Source organism: Protopterus annectens, chromosome 5.part0 (genome assembly GCF_019279795.1).
Source record: "Protopterus annectens isolate FY-2018-M chromosome 5.part0, PAN1.0, whole genome shotgun sequence".
NCBI lineage: Eukaryota > Metazoa > Chordata > Ceratodontiformes > Protopteridae > Protopterus > Protopterus annectens.
In genome coordinates, this window is record NC_056735.1 from 1,562,423,654 (window position 1) to 1,562,439,383 (window position 15,730).

At 40.2% G+C, this 15,730-nt stretch overlaps 1 protein-coding gene across 4 annotated transcripts in view; it reads left to right on the forward strand.

Moving 5' to 3' along the window:
• LOC122801775 (amyloid beta precursor protein) overlaps positions 1–15,730 on the forward strand; it is a 3,200,820-nt gene that overhangs the window by 3,056,882 nt on the left and 128,208 nt on the right. For all 4 annotated transcript variants that reach the window (XM_044071354.1, XM_044071353.1, XM_044071356.1 and 1 more), the window contains one exon: positions 7,104–7,250. In XM_044071354.1, the coding sequence (XP_043927289.1) occupies positions 7,104–7,250 (147 nt within the window). The remainder of the gene's footprint in view (positions 1–7,103; positions 7,251–15,730) is intronic.

Genomic DNA, 15,730 nt, shown 5'->3' on the forward strand with positions numbered 1-15,730 from the left:
AGGTGCAAGCCATCTCTAGCGAAGCAGCATGGCTTGTCGAGCATGTCATCCCAGGCAGACAGACACTGGATCCCCTTTGAATGACACCAGAAACTTAGCTAATTGTTGAAATTGATAATTTTTTCTTTATAACGTGGTATCAGTCTTGGTGAGGCAGGATGCTACTCAGGGTCAGGGTCATACCGGCCTGGGCTACATGATCAGAGAGCTCTTCCATATCTCTCTTCATGTAGTCCAGGGAGGTATGGCTCAGGTCATTCACACCAACATGGACAATGACAGAGTTGTATTTATACTTGTTCTGGAGTGACCTGAGTGCTTGTGTTATGTGACGGATCCTGGCACCCGACAGGTAGCTAACAGGAACCTTCTCCTTATTCAGCCTAGTGAGTGGGACGTGTGCCTGACTGTAGCATCACCTATTACTAGTATGTTGGGTATGTTATTTTGCCTTAAGGGTTGTGATTGTGGGGCACACTGGTTTTGTGAAGTATGTGCTTCATGGTTTGTGTTGGGGGGGTGGAGGTTGCTTGGATGTCTGCTTTGGAGGGCTCTGTTGCTTTTGCAGATTTTTATTTAGAGCCTCCGAGTATGTTTTCGTGTATTTACATGTGTTTTTTGCTGGTGCTGGTTTAATGGGTCTATGTGAGACTGGTGGTGTGATGCCAGTATTTCCCTTCTCCTCTTGACTGTCTGATCCAGTCTTGGGTTGATAGAGCTTAGCCTCCAGTTTGGCTGTATAATTGCATCTCTTGCATGTATTAGTGTTTGGTGGTAGGAGGACAGGGTTGTCTGTGTACATGAGGCAGTTGTAACATAGCCTCAAAATGCCCAGATTCACCAGTTGGACTGGAGAGTACACCTGAAACTGCCCTTTGGACATGTGTGGATAGGTATAGTAAACAGTTTGACTGAATGGCTGGTAAGGTCGACTAGAGAGTCTTGTCCTTCTGTAGTGGTAGGGTTTAAAAGTGCTTGCTATGAGTTTTGACCACATGCCGGGCTGAGAAATGAATGGCTTGAGTGCTTAAGTTAAAAGTTTGTCTAGTTCCAAAGGAAAAATTGAATAGTTATACCCTAGCTAACCCGGCACTGCCTGATGCGCAAAACTGGGCAAATGCGTTTTTTATAGCAGGGAAATGAAAGAGATAGAAATCAGCCCAAAATGGCTAATAAACTACTACTTTCTGGGCTGAAACCACTCCTCCAGGGACAGATAGGCTGCTCAAAGCTCCCCTCTCTCATAGGTGAACAGAGAAACTTCATTCTATCCAAGTAAGGTATGGACAAACACAGAGATTTGTAACACAGCCCTGAATTCAGCACTAACCTGAATACTGGACTATATTAGCTTAGAAAGGCGGGAAACAAGTGTGTGTGTGTGTGTGTATATATATATATATATATATATATATATATATATATATATATATATTTTTTTTTTTTTTTTCAGAAAATAGAGCAGATACAAAAAGAAAAAAACACTTTAAATGCGTGTAAAAAGATGCTTATTGTTATATATGTCAGTTCAAATTATTCATTGTTTACAGTGTGTGTGTTCTAGGGCTATGGCCACTGGTTCTATTTTGAGGAGTTTTGCATGGCTGCCTTCTCAGTACCTCCCAGATGATGATAAAATGATATTTCAATTTCTCCCTTGGCTAAAGATGTAGTATTTCCCCTGTCTGTTGCAGATGTAATCAAAAAGTGGGATGAAAGGGACTAACTTAGTCATGGAATCTGGTGAGTTTTTCAGCCATCCTTTTCCAAAATTTCCAATGGATTTTCTGTCACCTCATCCAATTTTGTCAAGAAACAGAAAAAAAACAGTCTCAACAAAATATAGGTAACGGACAATTAGGAAGAAATGGCAAGGAGGTTTCAAAAAGAAGTGTCCAACCTCCCTAAAGAAAGAGCAGTCAACAAGTCTGAATGACTGTTCAGGAGACCTCACCCTGGCCCTTTTTTCCCCAGAAAATTTGAATTTCCATTTTTCTGTTTGGCAACAGGTAGTTTAAGACAAATGGGCTCTGAAAATCATTCTTCAAGGTTACAGGTGGCAATGGGAGGAAATTCCTCATCCTCCAGGTCAGACTCTTGTTTTCACCGATTCTTCATCACATGATATCCCAAGGAATGATGTTTCTGTTTCCCAGGTGGGAAAGGGTTTTTATTCAAGGATGTTCTTAGTGCCAAAGAAAGAAAATTCTTGGAAATTGGTTGTGGATCTTCCTTTCCTAAACCTGTTTGTGATAGTGCCCTAATTCAAAATGATGTTATTTTGCAACCTGTTACCTCTTCTTCCTCTTTTAAGTTTTCTGGCAACACTAAACTTAAATGATGCTTATCATCCTATCCCTGTTCATCCAGACTTCAGATGTTTCTTAAGGTTTTGTATGTCTGGATCACATTATCAGTTCTGTGCCTTAACCTTTGGAATTTCCACCGTACAAAGAGTGTTCAACTCCAATTATAGCTCATTGCAGGCTACAGGGTATCCATATTTAGACAACTTGCTTATCTTTGCAGAATCTTTATCAAATTGTCAGGAATCTCTGTCTTGGGTGCAATATCACCTGCACAAGCTAGGATTCCCAGAGAATATTCATGTTTTTCTTGACTCCTTCACACAGCATTGTGTTCCAAGAATGTTGACTCACCAATTCAAACAGCCTTTCTTCCTCTGGAAAAAAACAGATTTTTATCTAGATCTGTTTCTGAGGATTTCCACTCAGACTTCGGTCAGTGTGAGAGAGTACCTCAGGATTTTGGGTCTCATGGCATCTATGATTGTCATGATACCCCTGGCAAGACTCCACATGAAAAAGCTACAGTGTTATCTTAAATCTGTTTTGTCCTAGCATCAACATCCTTTATCATTTCAAATCCCAATACTGGGGTTTGTCAGAAGAAAAATGTTTTGCTGAAGGCAGCAGATATCCTTAAATCTAGGTCTCCTTCTCCCTCTGTGTTCCAAAGCAGTCAGTCACCACAGACACTTTGGACTTTGCATGGGGAGCAGTTTCAAGAAGGATAGAAGTGCAGTGCTTGCCCTAATCAAGGCACTTAACTCTCTGAACCATCTTTGGTCACCGGAACCTCTTCAGGTGGTTACAGACAATGCCACAGTGATGTGATACATCAACAGATGAGGGGGAACCATGTTGTACCCCCTTTGCAGACTAGCTATGTTAGCTTGGGATTTATCTCCACAGCACAGTTTCACTCTGTAGGCATCCTACATTGTGTCAGAGCAAAATTGTGTGACAGACAAACTGAGGAGGACCATGGCAAACCCTCACAAATGGAAACTAGATCAGAGAGTCTTCCAAAATTTGATCCATCTGTAGGGATTTCCTCAAGTAGACCTGTTTGCCTCCTCTCTGAACAATCAACTGGCAAAAGTCTGTTCCAGGACTCCATACAATAAGGTCTGGAAGACAAATGCCTTTTCTTTTCTTTGGGCAGGAATGTTCCTGTGTGCCTTGCCACCTTTTCCACTAATATCCAGGGTACTTCTGAAGATTTAGAAAGAATCCCCCAAGACTCCCTTCTGGCCCAGGCAGCCATGGTTCTCCATTCTTTTTGAAATGGGCAGGGGCAATTACCACACGCTTCCTCACGCAATGGATCTACTCACACAAGAACTGGGATGTTTGATGCACCCCAACATTAATAATCTTCAGTTGGCTATCTGGATGAGAGGGGGTCTTAATTCGTTTTAGGCACCCGTATTCTAAGGAAGTGCAGCAGGTACTAATGGAGACAACAAACAACAACTTGGAAACAAAAAAAATACTTCACAAACTGAATAAACATAAAAAAGCAACCGATGTAAAAACACCACAAACTCTCTTTATTAAGCACTTTTCATCCAGCACAGTGGCTGGACTTCTTCAGATAAAAGAATCAACTTCATAGACATTCTTAAATGTTTCAACAATCCAGTCATGTGTCCAATGCCTCAATTAAACCTCTTAACAATGTTCAATTAACCCACTACTTGATAAAAGTTCTACCATAGTTAAAAATACAGAGTTAAAAGCCCTGACTAAAGAACAATATAATACATTCTCTCCCTAAATAAAAAACTTTCATCCTTCATTGCTCAATCAACAGTAAATTTATTTATACCTTATATATTAAAAATAAAAATATATAAAGCATGTTAAAATAAAACCATGGTTAATATATAACCATTGTATATAAATAAATGTTTTAGGTGTGGGACTAACCCTTAAATTCATCACTTGATTTAGGTAAACTATCTCCACGTACTTTTTAATTTTAAGTATGGGAGAATAGTGCATGTTTCTACTCACACAAGAACAGGGATGTTTGATGCACCCCAACATTAATAATCTTCATTTGACTATCTGGATGATAGGGGGTCTTAATTCCTTTTAGGCACCTGTATTCTAAGGAAGTGCAGCAGGTACTAATGGAGACAAGAAAGCCTGCTACAAGACAATCATATATTAGCAAATGGAAAATGTTTTCTGGTTGGTGCCAACAACATAACCAGCACCCATTCAGGGCTAGTTGTTTTTCTGGTTTTACAATATCTGTGTGCGTTACTATCCTATGGGAATTCTTTATTCCTCTGTCAAGGTTCATTTATCAGCCATTTCAGTATGTCTGCCCATGGAACCTCCTCTTTCAAGGCAGTCTCATATCAAAATGTTCTTAAAAGGGGTTTTGCGTAACAGGCCTCCAAATAAACTGGTGGCCCCCCTTGTGATCTAATTTTGTATTAGAGAAACTAATACTTTCTCCATTTGAAGCAGCTAATCTGGCTGACTTGAGGTTTCTAACATGGAATACAGTTTTATTGATTGCTCTGACCTAAGAAGGGTGTCTGAGTTGCAAGCTCTTATGATGAGTCAACCCTACATAATTTTTCACAAAGACACAGTTTCTGAGAACTAATTCTTTTTTGCTTAAAGTGGTATCCAAATTTACTTTAAGTCAAACTATCCATCTACATGTTTTCTTTCCTGAACATAAAAATGAGGAAGAGAGGATACTCTGTACCTTGGATGTCCACAGGCAACTCAGTTACTATCTGGACAGAACTAAATCTTTCAGCTCTTCGGATCAATTGTAATTTCATGTGAAGGTAAGAAGGGGCAACCAGTTTCAAAACAGACTATTTACAAATGGTTGTCTAAGGGTATTACTTTTTATTATTACCTTTGAAGTAAAAATAAAACCTGGACCCCCAGGTAAACATGGAATATTCATAAACTATTCTAAGGCTAACCTCCTGCTATTAAGAGATTGCCTGGCAAACTTTCAAGCCCCCATAAGCCCTGAGAACACTGCTGCCTATGCAGAGTTGTTCACAGAAACCCAGTACAAGTATGTTAATAGCTGCGTAGAGGGAGCTGTACCCACCAGGAAGAAGTACAGAATTAACTCAAAAAACAAGCCACCCTGGTGGGATCACAAATATCAACAGGCTGTTTAACAGAAGGAAGAAAATCATGGCAAAAATTAGGAGGTGCAGCACCCAGAAGGATAAAAGCACTCTCATCAAACTAAACAAATAACTCAGAGGACAAACAGTCTCCCAAAGCCAAATTTTAGGTAAGTTTGGCCTCCCAGGCCAAATACAACTACAAAGCATTCTTTAGCTATGCCCACAACCTCGAAGGCAATGCACAGTTGTGTTCAGAGCTCTTTGTAAATGGAGCCACCTGTAATGGGCCAGAAGATATAGCAAACCTCCTGACTGATAAATTCATCTCCAACTGTACCCCCCTCTCCCCCTAAACCTTCCCTCAGGAAATACCATCAAATATAACTCCCCCTACTATCACTAGGGAACAGGTCCTTAATACTTTCTCTAAGACAAAGAACACTGCATCATTGGGCCCAGACAATATTCCAGGATGCTTTCTAAATAGCATGAAACATGACCTTTCATGGCCTCTGGAATTACTATTTAACTGAAGCCTCCAAACAGGCTTCATGCCTCATGAGTGGAGAACAACCACAGTTATCCCTCGGCACAAAGGTGGGCCATCTACAGACCCTGAAAACTACAGACCCATAGGTCTCACTAGTCTTAGATGTAAAGCCAGGGAAAGAATTATCATGGAAGTGATCAAGAGAGATATAGTAAACCTCCAGATACTGGACCCAACCCAGTTTGGTTTTGTCAAGGGGAGATAATGCCTACTCAACTTGGTGGACTTCTTTGAGAAAGTAACCAAAGCAGCGGATGAAGGAAAATGGTTCACACTGCCTACCTTGTCCTAGCCAAGGCATTTGACACAACACCCCACTTGGGCATTGTTGACAAACTCAAGAGTTTAGGTATAAACTCATATGTCACTTGGTGGATAACCAACTGGCTCACATACAGAACCCAGGAAGTTAGAATTGGGGAGTCCACATCTACAAAGAGGCCAGTCACAAGTGGAGTCCCTCAGGAATCAGTCCTTGGACTGCTCCTTTTTGGCATTTACTTCTCTGAAGTCAAGGCCAGTGGTCTCTGGCTGACTAAAGTTGCAGAGCTTTGCAAATTAGGAGCTGTCATTGAATCCCACACTAACATAGATGTTCTCCAGAAGGGGCTGACACAGACAAACAACTGGTGTCAGAGTCATGGAGTAAACTAAGTGCAAGAAATGCATAATAGTATCCTTTAGGAAGTCATCCACCATTGGTAACTGTAATATTGACAACACACCCCTTAGAGTTGACCTAGTAGTCAGGGACTTAGGGACACATTCTTAGCAGGATATAACACATATAGCTATGGCTACTGCAGCAGTGATCATTTGAACATATATTGTTATGGTAAGTTTTACTTTCATAACTGTGCTTTCTACATGCACACAAAAATATATGCATCTTGAAAATGGGTTAAGATCGATTTTGATTTTATTTTAGTGCATGTGCACAAGACAAAACTAATAAAACCATGCTTGAGGAGTCCATTTGAAAGTAAACTTTAGTCAGAATATTTAATGTGCCAAAATAATTCTAAAGTCTTTATATACTGCCATATGTTAGGTATATGTCCATAACAAGGAATTTTACATGGTATGTGCATTGAAACGATAATACATTCTTAATGTTTATTTTTATCGTAGGTATTCTTTGCTGAGGATGTGAGCTCAAACAAAGGCGCTATCATTGGACTGATGGTAGGAGGTGTTGTCATAGCAACAGTGATTGTCATTACCCTAATGATGTTAAGGAAGAAACAGTACACATCCATTCATCATGGAGTGGTCGAGGTGGGTATTACAAATTTGCTAAATAGTCATGACTGCTTTATGTTAACAACTATTGCTCGACTTTAAGTGAAATAGTAAGTATGACAATTACTTCTGAACTTACTATAACTACCCTAGAGATGATGTACATAGTTTTGTGTGTTTGTAGTTCGTTAATAAGGGATGGGGGGTATTCTGAAGTGTGTTTAGTTTTTTGTTTAAGGGTTTTCGTTAAAACAAAACTCTTGAAAAATGTGACACAGGTTATAATGGAGATAAGAAGAAACAAATGTATAAAAGATCAGCCTACCAAACATAAGTTTGTGAATGTAGGACAAGCATTGGAAATGCACATTCAAAAAACTGTCATGTACAATAAGTGGGGAAAAGTACCTTTTATCAAAATGGCTATGTTATTCATATTATCTTGGAATGTAAATGGCCTCACTAGTATACACAAAAAGGAAATAGTATTGGATTGTATTAAGAAATACAGAGTGCAAATAGCAGTGCTATAGGAGACACATTTGGAAAGAAATGAGCATGTAAATTTGACAAAAAAAGGATTTCAGAATGGATATTCAACAGAATGTCAGGGACAAAGGAAAGGGAAGAAATTATACTGATTGCTAGAGGGGCTCCAATAGCAATAGAAGAGGAAAAAGACAATAATGGTATATTTGTGGTAGTAAGTGGCTATTGGCAAGGGAGGAAGATTACACTGGTATGTATTTATGTTCCACCAAAAACTGATGTTATGGTGCTTAAGAATTTTTGGGGAGAAATAATCAGCTTTCATCAGGAAGTATTACTTATAGGTGGGACTGGAACTTGATTCACAGTAGTGAAGCTGTGTTGGGGGACCTATAAGGGAAATATAACAAAGGGGTAGATTTCTAAAGAAATGTATTAAAATATTTAGTATGTTAGACATAGATTCAGTATAGAAACTCCGCTAGAATTTGCATTTTATTCCCAAGGTACAGTAACTGGGCTAGACTGGATAGAAATTATATTTCACAGGAACATGTGCATTTAATTGAAAGCTTTGAAACACATCCAAGAACTATTCCAGATCATGCACTGATAAAAACTAAGGTGAAAAATGCAGGGTATTGAAGTAAAAATGATACAATGATACTTTCCCACCTACTGATTGGAAAGAGGAATATAAGGAATGGGTCATGGAAATTATTAAAAAATTATTAGTGATAAATAAGGTGAATAAAATGAAAATTGAGTTTTAAATAGGGTAGAAATACATATGATTAAGAAGTAATAGGAATTATTTAGAGGGGCTGACAAGGGTTAAAGTATTGCAATATAAGGGGAGTTTCACAGAACAAGAAGAGGCACAACTGCAGACTGCTAAAGTGAAAGTAAGGGAGTATTCAGATAATATGCATGACTTTAGAAAGATTGCTGCTAAGCAACTAAATTTTGATAACAAATCCAGAGTGTAAAAACTTTTATCTCAGTGACTTAAACAACGGGAAGTAGAAAGGGTTGATACCAAAAATTTGCAAGGGTGTAGCTTGGCATACACTTTTTACTCTACAGAGTACATTTTGTCGATTGCATCATTCAGAAACGTAACTTTTTTCAGGCCATATTATTTTTACAACTGTCTAAATTAATGCGTCTAACAACAAGTACATAACTTGCTTACAGAGAAGACTGAAAATCTAAAAACAATATATAGGGTGGTGCAGTGGTGCAGCGGTTAACATTGTCACCTCACAGCAAGAGGTTCTCCGGTTCGATTCTCGGCTGGGGTGCCTTCTGTGCGGAGTTTGCATGTTTTCCCTGCGTTCGTGTGGGTTTCCTCCGGGTACTTCGGTTTCCTCCCACATTCTAAAGACATGCATCTGGAACGTTTCTCCCTGGGCCTCCACTGAAAATAGGCTCTATGGAGCCTAGTTGGACTTTCCCTGTCAACAAATGTTAAATAAAATAAAAAATAAATATTTAATAGTTTTAGAGGGCACAGTTGAAAATGATGTGTACCTTTACTAATTATGAGGGGGGCAACATTTTGAAAGATCTGTACATTTGTTTGAAATGCCAGGTGGGTTGGGGGGCAGTAAAAAGAGTTTCTGAGTACAAAATGGAATTTCCTGTCTACACCCCTGAAAATTAGAGCACCATTAATGAGAAAAATAACTAGAGATCTTGCAGAGGTATGAGATATTTCTGAAAATGCATGAAAATTTGTATAAAGCAGAAAAATCTTGAAATCAAAAAGAGCACAAATGGAAATATTTACAGAACACTTAATTATGCCAAGGTTAGAAGTAGGTGAGGCTCAACAACAGTTAAGAGAGGAGGAAATGAGATAAAATGGTGATGTATAATCAGCCTACAGGAAAGTATCTAGGAAAGGATTGGATTTGTGTGGAAGTTAGGAGGGAAGAAAGTGGTAAAGATCTAGAAGTTTTGTTTAACAGTATTTTAAAAGCAGGGGGGAAGCACTGACTTCTTGAAAGAAAGTTTGGCTGTATTACCAATGTATGATAAAGACACTTCACACCCAGCTTCATAAAGAGCCATTTCAATTTTAAACTGTGATTGTGAAGAATTTATGTGTATAGTAGCTTAAAGAATGGCAAAGGTGTTGCCAAAACTGATAGATATGTATCAGTGTGGTTTTGTGGAAGGGAGACCGACATTTGATAACATTAATAGAACAGTGATAACGCAGATGGAAGCAGAATGTAAGAAAATAGTGCTGCTGCTGGTGGGTCTTGACACAGAGAAAGCATTCAACAGAAGAAGCTGTGATTTTATGAGCAGAGTAATAGAAGCATTTGCTTTCTCTAATACAATAATAAGGTTAATGATAAGCATATATGAAGGATCAGAGGCAAGAATTAAAGTGAGATAAGTTGTATGTGAACAGAGGAATCCGGCAGGAGTGTCCTCTTTTCCCTCTGTTATTTGCTTTATGTTTAGAGCCACTGGCAAAGTAAATAAGGTAGTCTGAAATTCAAGGACGTAATTGGTATGGTAATCAAGAACAGTTGGCTTTATTTGCAAATTATATTATTTTATACCTGATAAATTTGGAAATGGACAGCTCAGTGCTGTGGAACATTTTGAGGCAGTTTCATGTTTTTCAGAATATAAAATTAATGAAGCTAGAACAAAGGTTGTAATAGCCTTAAATTATGTGCCCACATATGAATTGATTCAGCAGTACCCATATTTATGGGTATTTGTGCACAGCTGTTTAGCTGGCTGTGACTATTTCTACAACCATCTGGATGTACAAAGCTGATATAAGTATACTTGTTTGCACTTGTTCTGTTTCAGTGATAGCTAACATAACTGTACTGCATTTATTTATTTGTTTCATTGAATATTGGTGGTCTCTTTCTTTCTGCAGTTTATTTCTCAAGGCTAGTTCAGCACTTGAGATCTGGTTTCATAGTGGGGGTTGTTTTACATTCTGTGAAGTTTTGTGTTTATCTAATTGCCTGGGGTCTATCTTTTGTTTTATACTACTGGTATAGTTACATTTCTCTGTATTTGTGCTCAGTAGCAGAGCTGTTTAGCTGGCTATGACTGATTGTACAACCATCTGGATATACAAAGCTGATATAAGTATATTTTTTGCACTTGTTATGTTTCAGTAATAGTAAACAAAATTGTACTGCATGTATTTATTTGTTTCATTGAATATTGATTGAATATTGGTGGTCTCTCTCTCTCTGAAGTTTTCTCACCTTCCTGCGCAAGTGTTGTATTCTTAAACTTGGTAGCTTTGGAATTGCCTGCCCCTATTGTAAATTTCTTTGGACACTCCTCTCAACCCCATCTCATTTGCTCACTCAGCTGAGTACAGTGAGATCATTTCAGAAGGACTACCACCTTGCTTCTTTGATTTTGGACACCCTATCAGTCTCATCTCATCAGCTCTGTCTACTGTGTACAGAGAGAACTTTTGGGAAGGCCAAGCCACTTAATTTCTTAATATTGAATTAGCTTCTGTTTCCTCCCTCTTCACTTAACAAAAAAAAATGTTTACACTTTATTCAGTTGATCTTACTGTAACTGTGTTCCACCTACTTTATTAACTTATTTTGCTTTGCTGTGTGCTCCTAAGTGTTCAACTGCTCTTATTCTGCTGAATTTATGACTGCGTGTTAGTAGCCTGATTAAATTTATCTGCTTTTCTAAGCATCTTAGTCTTGGTTTTAGCACTTGTGCTTCAGGCCGGTCATTTTATATTTTAGAAGGTTTTTGTGGTCTACACTCTTGTGGATAAACCCTTATCAAAACCCTCTCTCCATAAGTCCGCTAAGTATTCAGAAGACTATGTCTGGACAATTCCCATCATTTTATCCTGCCATCCTGGTCGACATGGGCATACTGAGACAGTGTAGGAACTGCCTCGTGTTCACTGACAGCCCTCTTCTCTTAGCAGATAATTCTTCTACTTGTGAGAAGTGCATCTACATCAGTAACCTGGAGTCCATACTCTCTCACGCCACAGTACAAAGAGGAGATTTTTTTTGCAAATTATATTATTTTATACCTAATAAATTTGGAAATGGACAGCTCAGTGCCAAGCACAATATGCACTCACCTATGCAGAGGTCCTAAATAAAAACTTACCTAAACAGCAGAGACCTCCAAAACACACTCACAAACATTCCACACACACAGCAAACACATCACACACATCAGACAACACACCAGTGTCTCACAAACACAGCCCATAAGGCATAACAATAAACCAAACATACTAGTCACTAGCGACTCAATTGTGAGACACACTGATGTCCTCCTCACCAGACTCAGCAAGGAGAAGGTCATGGTCATTCGTCTATCAGATGCCAGAATTTGCCACATCACGCATGCACTTAAGTCTCTCTACAAATACAAGTATGACTCTGTCATTGTCCATGTTGGTGTGAATGACTTGAGATGTACCTCCCTGGACTATATGAAGAGAGACATGATTGAGCCCTCAGAGTATGTATTCCAGGCAGGTATGACCCTAGCCCTAAGCAGCATCCTACCCTCACCAAGAATGATACCACAATACTGACAAAAAATAATTGAAATCAACAATTGGTTTAGTTTCTGGTGTCTTTCCAATGGGATCCAGTATCTGTCTGCCTGTAATTACATGGTTGACAGGCCTCGATGCTTTGCCAAAGATGGCCTCCACCTGTCACCCCTTGGATTCCGGATCCTGGCCAAGGCTCTTGCCTCCCCCATTGTGCCTTTTTTAGGCTATGTCCCAAAGAGAAATCTTCCAACATAAAAGGTCTGTCAAAAAGCAAATTGAAGGTCATACTGCTTAATGTTAGGAGCCTTAACCTGAAAATGCACTCACTGGAGGCTGTCCTCACAGTGAAAGATTCCGGTGTCTGTGCGATCATGGAAATGTGGTTCAGGGCTGTGGAGACCACCCTTGTCTTACCAGGCTATACCTCATTCCACACATTCTGGCCCCAAAATGAGGTCAGGAAGACTAAAGATGGTGGAGTCTATATCTTCATTAAGGACAGGCACACTTCCAGACTGCTTTGCCAGCAATACACACTGGAATTACTCAAGGTGCAACTGACAGTTGGCACGACACCCATCCAAGTTATAGACAGCTATAGACCCCCCTCCATGATTCAGGACACCCACTCTTCCTACCTGGACCTACTTGACTCCATCAAGGTACCCTTTAACACCCTTATCCATGGTGACTTCAATTACCCCACCATAGACTGGGTGAGGTATTCCTGCACTAATGCACTCCGCCAACGATTCCTTGACTTTATCAGTTCCAATACACTAGACCAGCTTGTCTCATCCCCCACAAGGGGAGATAACATTCTGGACTTTGTTCTCACCAACATGGGCAACCACTGCACCACTCCCATAGTATGTTCTTCCCTGGTGAGATCAGATCATCGGTCTGTCTCATTCAAAGTTTCTGTCCCACCCCACCCCCCAACCTTAACCATGCTAAAAAACTTCTCAGACGCTGACTACAACCTCCTAAGGGAGGGTATCAGTAGCTTCACACAACTACCCCCCTCAGAGGATGCAGACAACTATGCTGGACAGTACACCAGTGCAGTATACAAGCACCTGTACAACTGCATGGACTCCGCAATACCCAACAGAACTAAAACCTGCTCCTCAAGGAAACACAACCCTGTCTGGAGGACATCCTTTATCAACAGGCTGTGCAACAAAAGGAAGAAACTGTTGTCCAAGGGTAAAAAGGAACAAATTCCAAATTGGCAAAGCTCCCTCCTTAACCTCAACAAGCAAATTAGATCACTAGTAAAAACCTCCAAAGCCAATTATGAATTGAATCTAGCCTCCAAAACAAAGGAAAACCACATAGCCTTCTTCATTTATGTCAGGAACCTCCATGGCAAAGCCCGGTTTTGTTCTGAATTAGTACATAATGGTACCACTTACACAGATCCTGTTGACTTAGCCAACCTGCTAGCAGAGAGGTTCAGCGCAAACTACACCCCCTCTCCCCCCAAAGGCTTATTTAACATCCCAATACTTGTCCCGCGCCTCACATTTCCATAGATCAAGTGTTGAAAGCCCTATCCAAGGCAAAGAACACAGCTTCCATGGGACCTGATAGTATCCCAGGCTGTATTCTGCACCATCTCCAGCAAGAACTAGCTTCGCCATTGAGCACCCTATTCAACCACAGCCTAAGTACAGGCTTCATTCCAGCAGAGTGGAGAACTGCCATTGTCATCCCCTTGCACAAAGGTTCTGTCACTACTGACCCTGGAAACTATCGCCCCATTAGCTTGACATGTCTGATCTGTAAAGCCATGGAGCTTATTATTATGGATCTCATAAACAAGGACATAGGCAATCTCCAAACACTTGACCTCACCCAGTTCAGATTCATCAAGGGCAGATCTTGGCTGTTGAACCTGGTTGACTTCTTTGAAACTGTCACCAAGGCCCTGGATGAGGGAAAGTCAGTACATACAGCTTACCTTGACTTGGCCAAGGCCTTTGACACAATCTGCAACTCTGGCATCATCGAAAAGCTAAAACACTTGGCATAAGTCCGTATCTCATCAAGTGAGTTGACAACTGGCCCACCGATAGGACCCACAAGGTCAAAATAGGTGCCTCCACCTCCGGCAGCAGACCTGTCGTTAGTGGTGTTCCCCAGCGATCTATTCTGGTACCTCTACTGTTTGGCATCCACTTCTCAGAGGTCCAGGCAAAGACAAAAGGCCAGTGGCTGACCAAGTTTGCAGATGACTGTAAGTTTAGTGCTGTCATTGACTCCCCAAATGATGTTAACGTACTGCAAGAGGGTCTCACAGCAACAAATGACTGATGCCAAAGTCATGGCCTTAAGTTAAATGCAAAAAAAAAATGTATTAGCATGCCATTTGGCAAAAACACGGCCCCTACTGATTACCACTTCAACAGCAACCCCCTAAACACACAACCTATGGTGAGAGACCTGGGTACTCAGGTTGATAATCTCACATTTGACTGTCACATACCGGCAGTGGACAGAAAAGCCTTTTACTTGGTTCATGTCATAAATAAAGGGATTGCATCCCAAAAAAAGGAGGTTATTACCTCTCTGTACTCCTCCTTCATTAAGCCAATAATTGAGTATAATGCCCTGTTTGGTATGTACCTCTCCAAACACATGCACCAACTGGAAAGGCCACAGGAAATACCTCACAATGAGAATCCGTGGCCTCCAACGCTTGTCCTATTTGGACAGGCTCAAATCACTATCACTCTACTCTGTATCATACAGATTACTGATGATCTGCATCTCGCCTACAAGGCAATATTGGACCCTACCCTACTAGAGATGCTCCATATCTGTAAGTCTAACTCCTCATGTATTACCTCTTCAAAAAGCCTAAATCTAATATGCGACATCAACAAAACCTGCTGGAGAGACAGGTTCCTCTCCCAGAGGCTGCCCCATCTCTGGAATAGACTTCCCATACATATCAAACAGAGTACCTCGTTGACCCTCTTCAGGTGCAACTTTGATGAGTGGATGGGAAACCACAGATTTGTCCCAGGGGTTCCAACTGTGTCCCTCACTGACAGGGACGACAGGTGCTGACTGAGGTTTCCTTTTTGGGGATAAACTCTTTGCTAAGCTTGTAATGGCCCTAGGGCCATTAGCCTGTAATCTGCTATGATTCTATGATGAGATGAAGTATTTAGGAGTGTATTTTAAAATGGCTTCAGTTATGGCAGCAAAAGATATGTGGGAAAAGACTAAACAAAATATAATACAAAAACTGAGAAACTGGAAGCCCTTGATCATGGATCTGGGATAGTAAGATACAAGCAGTTAAAATATTTTTATCCCCTTTAGTTTTATATGCAAGTCAGGGATATTTTTATCAACCAGAGAAGCTGTGGACAATAATTAATAAACAGTTAAAAACATTTTATCTGGGAGGGGAAGAATGCAACAGTTAAGTGGGATAAAGATGATCCTTCCAACAGAGTGATGTTGTTTA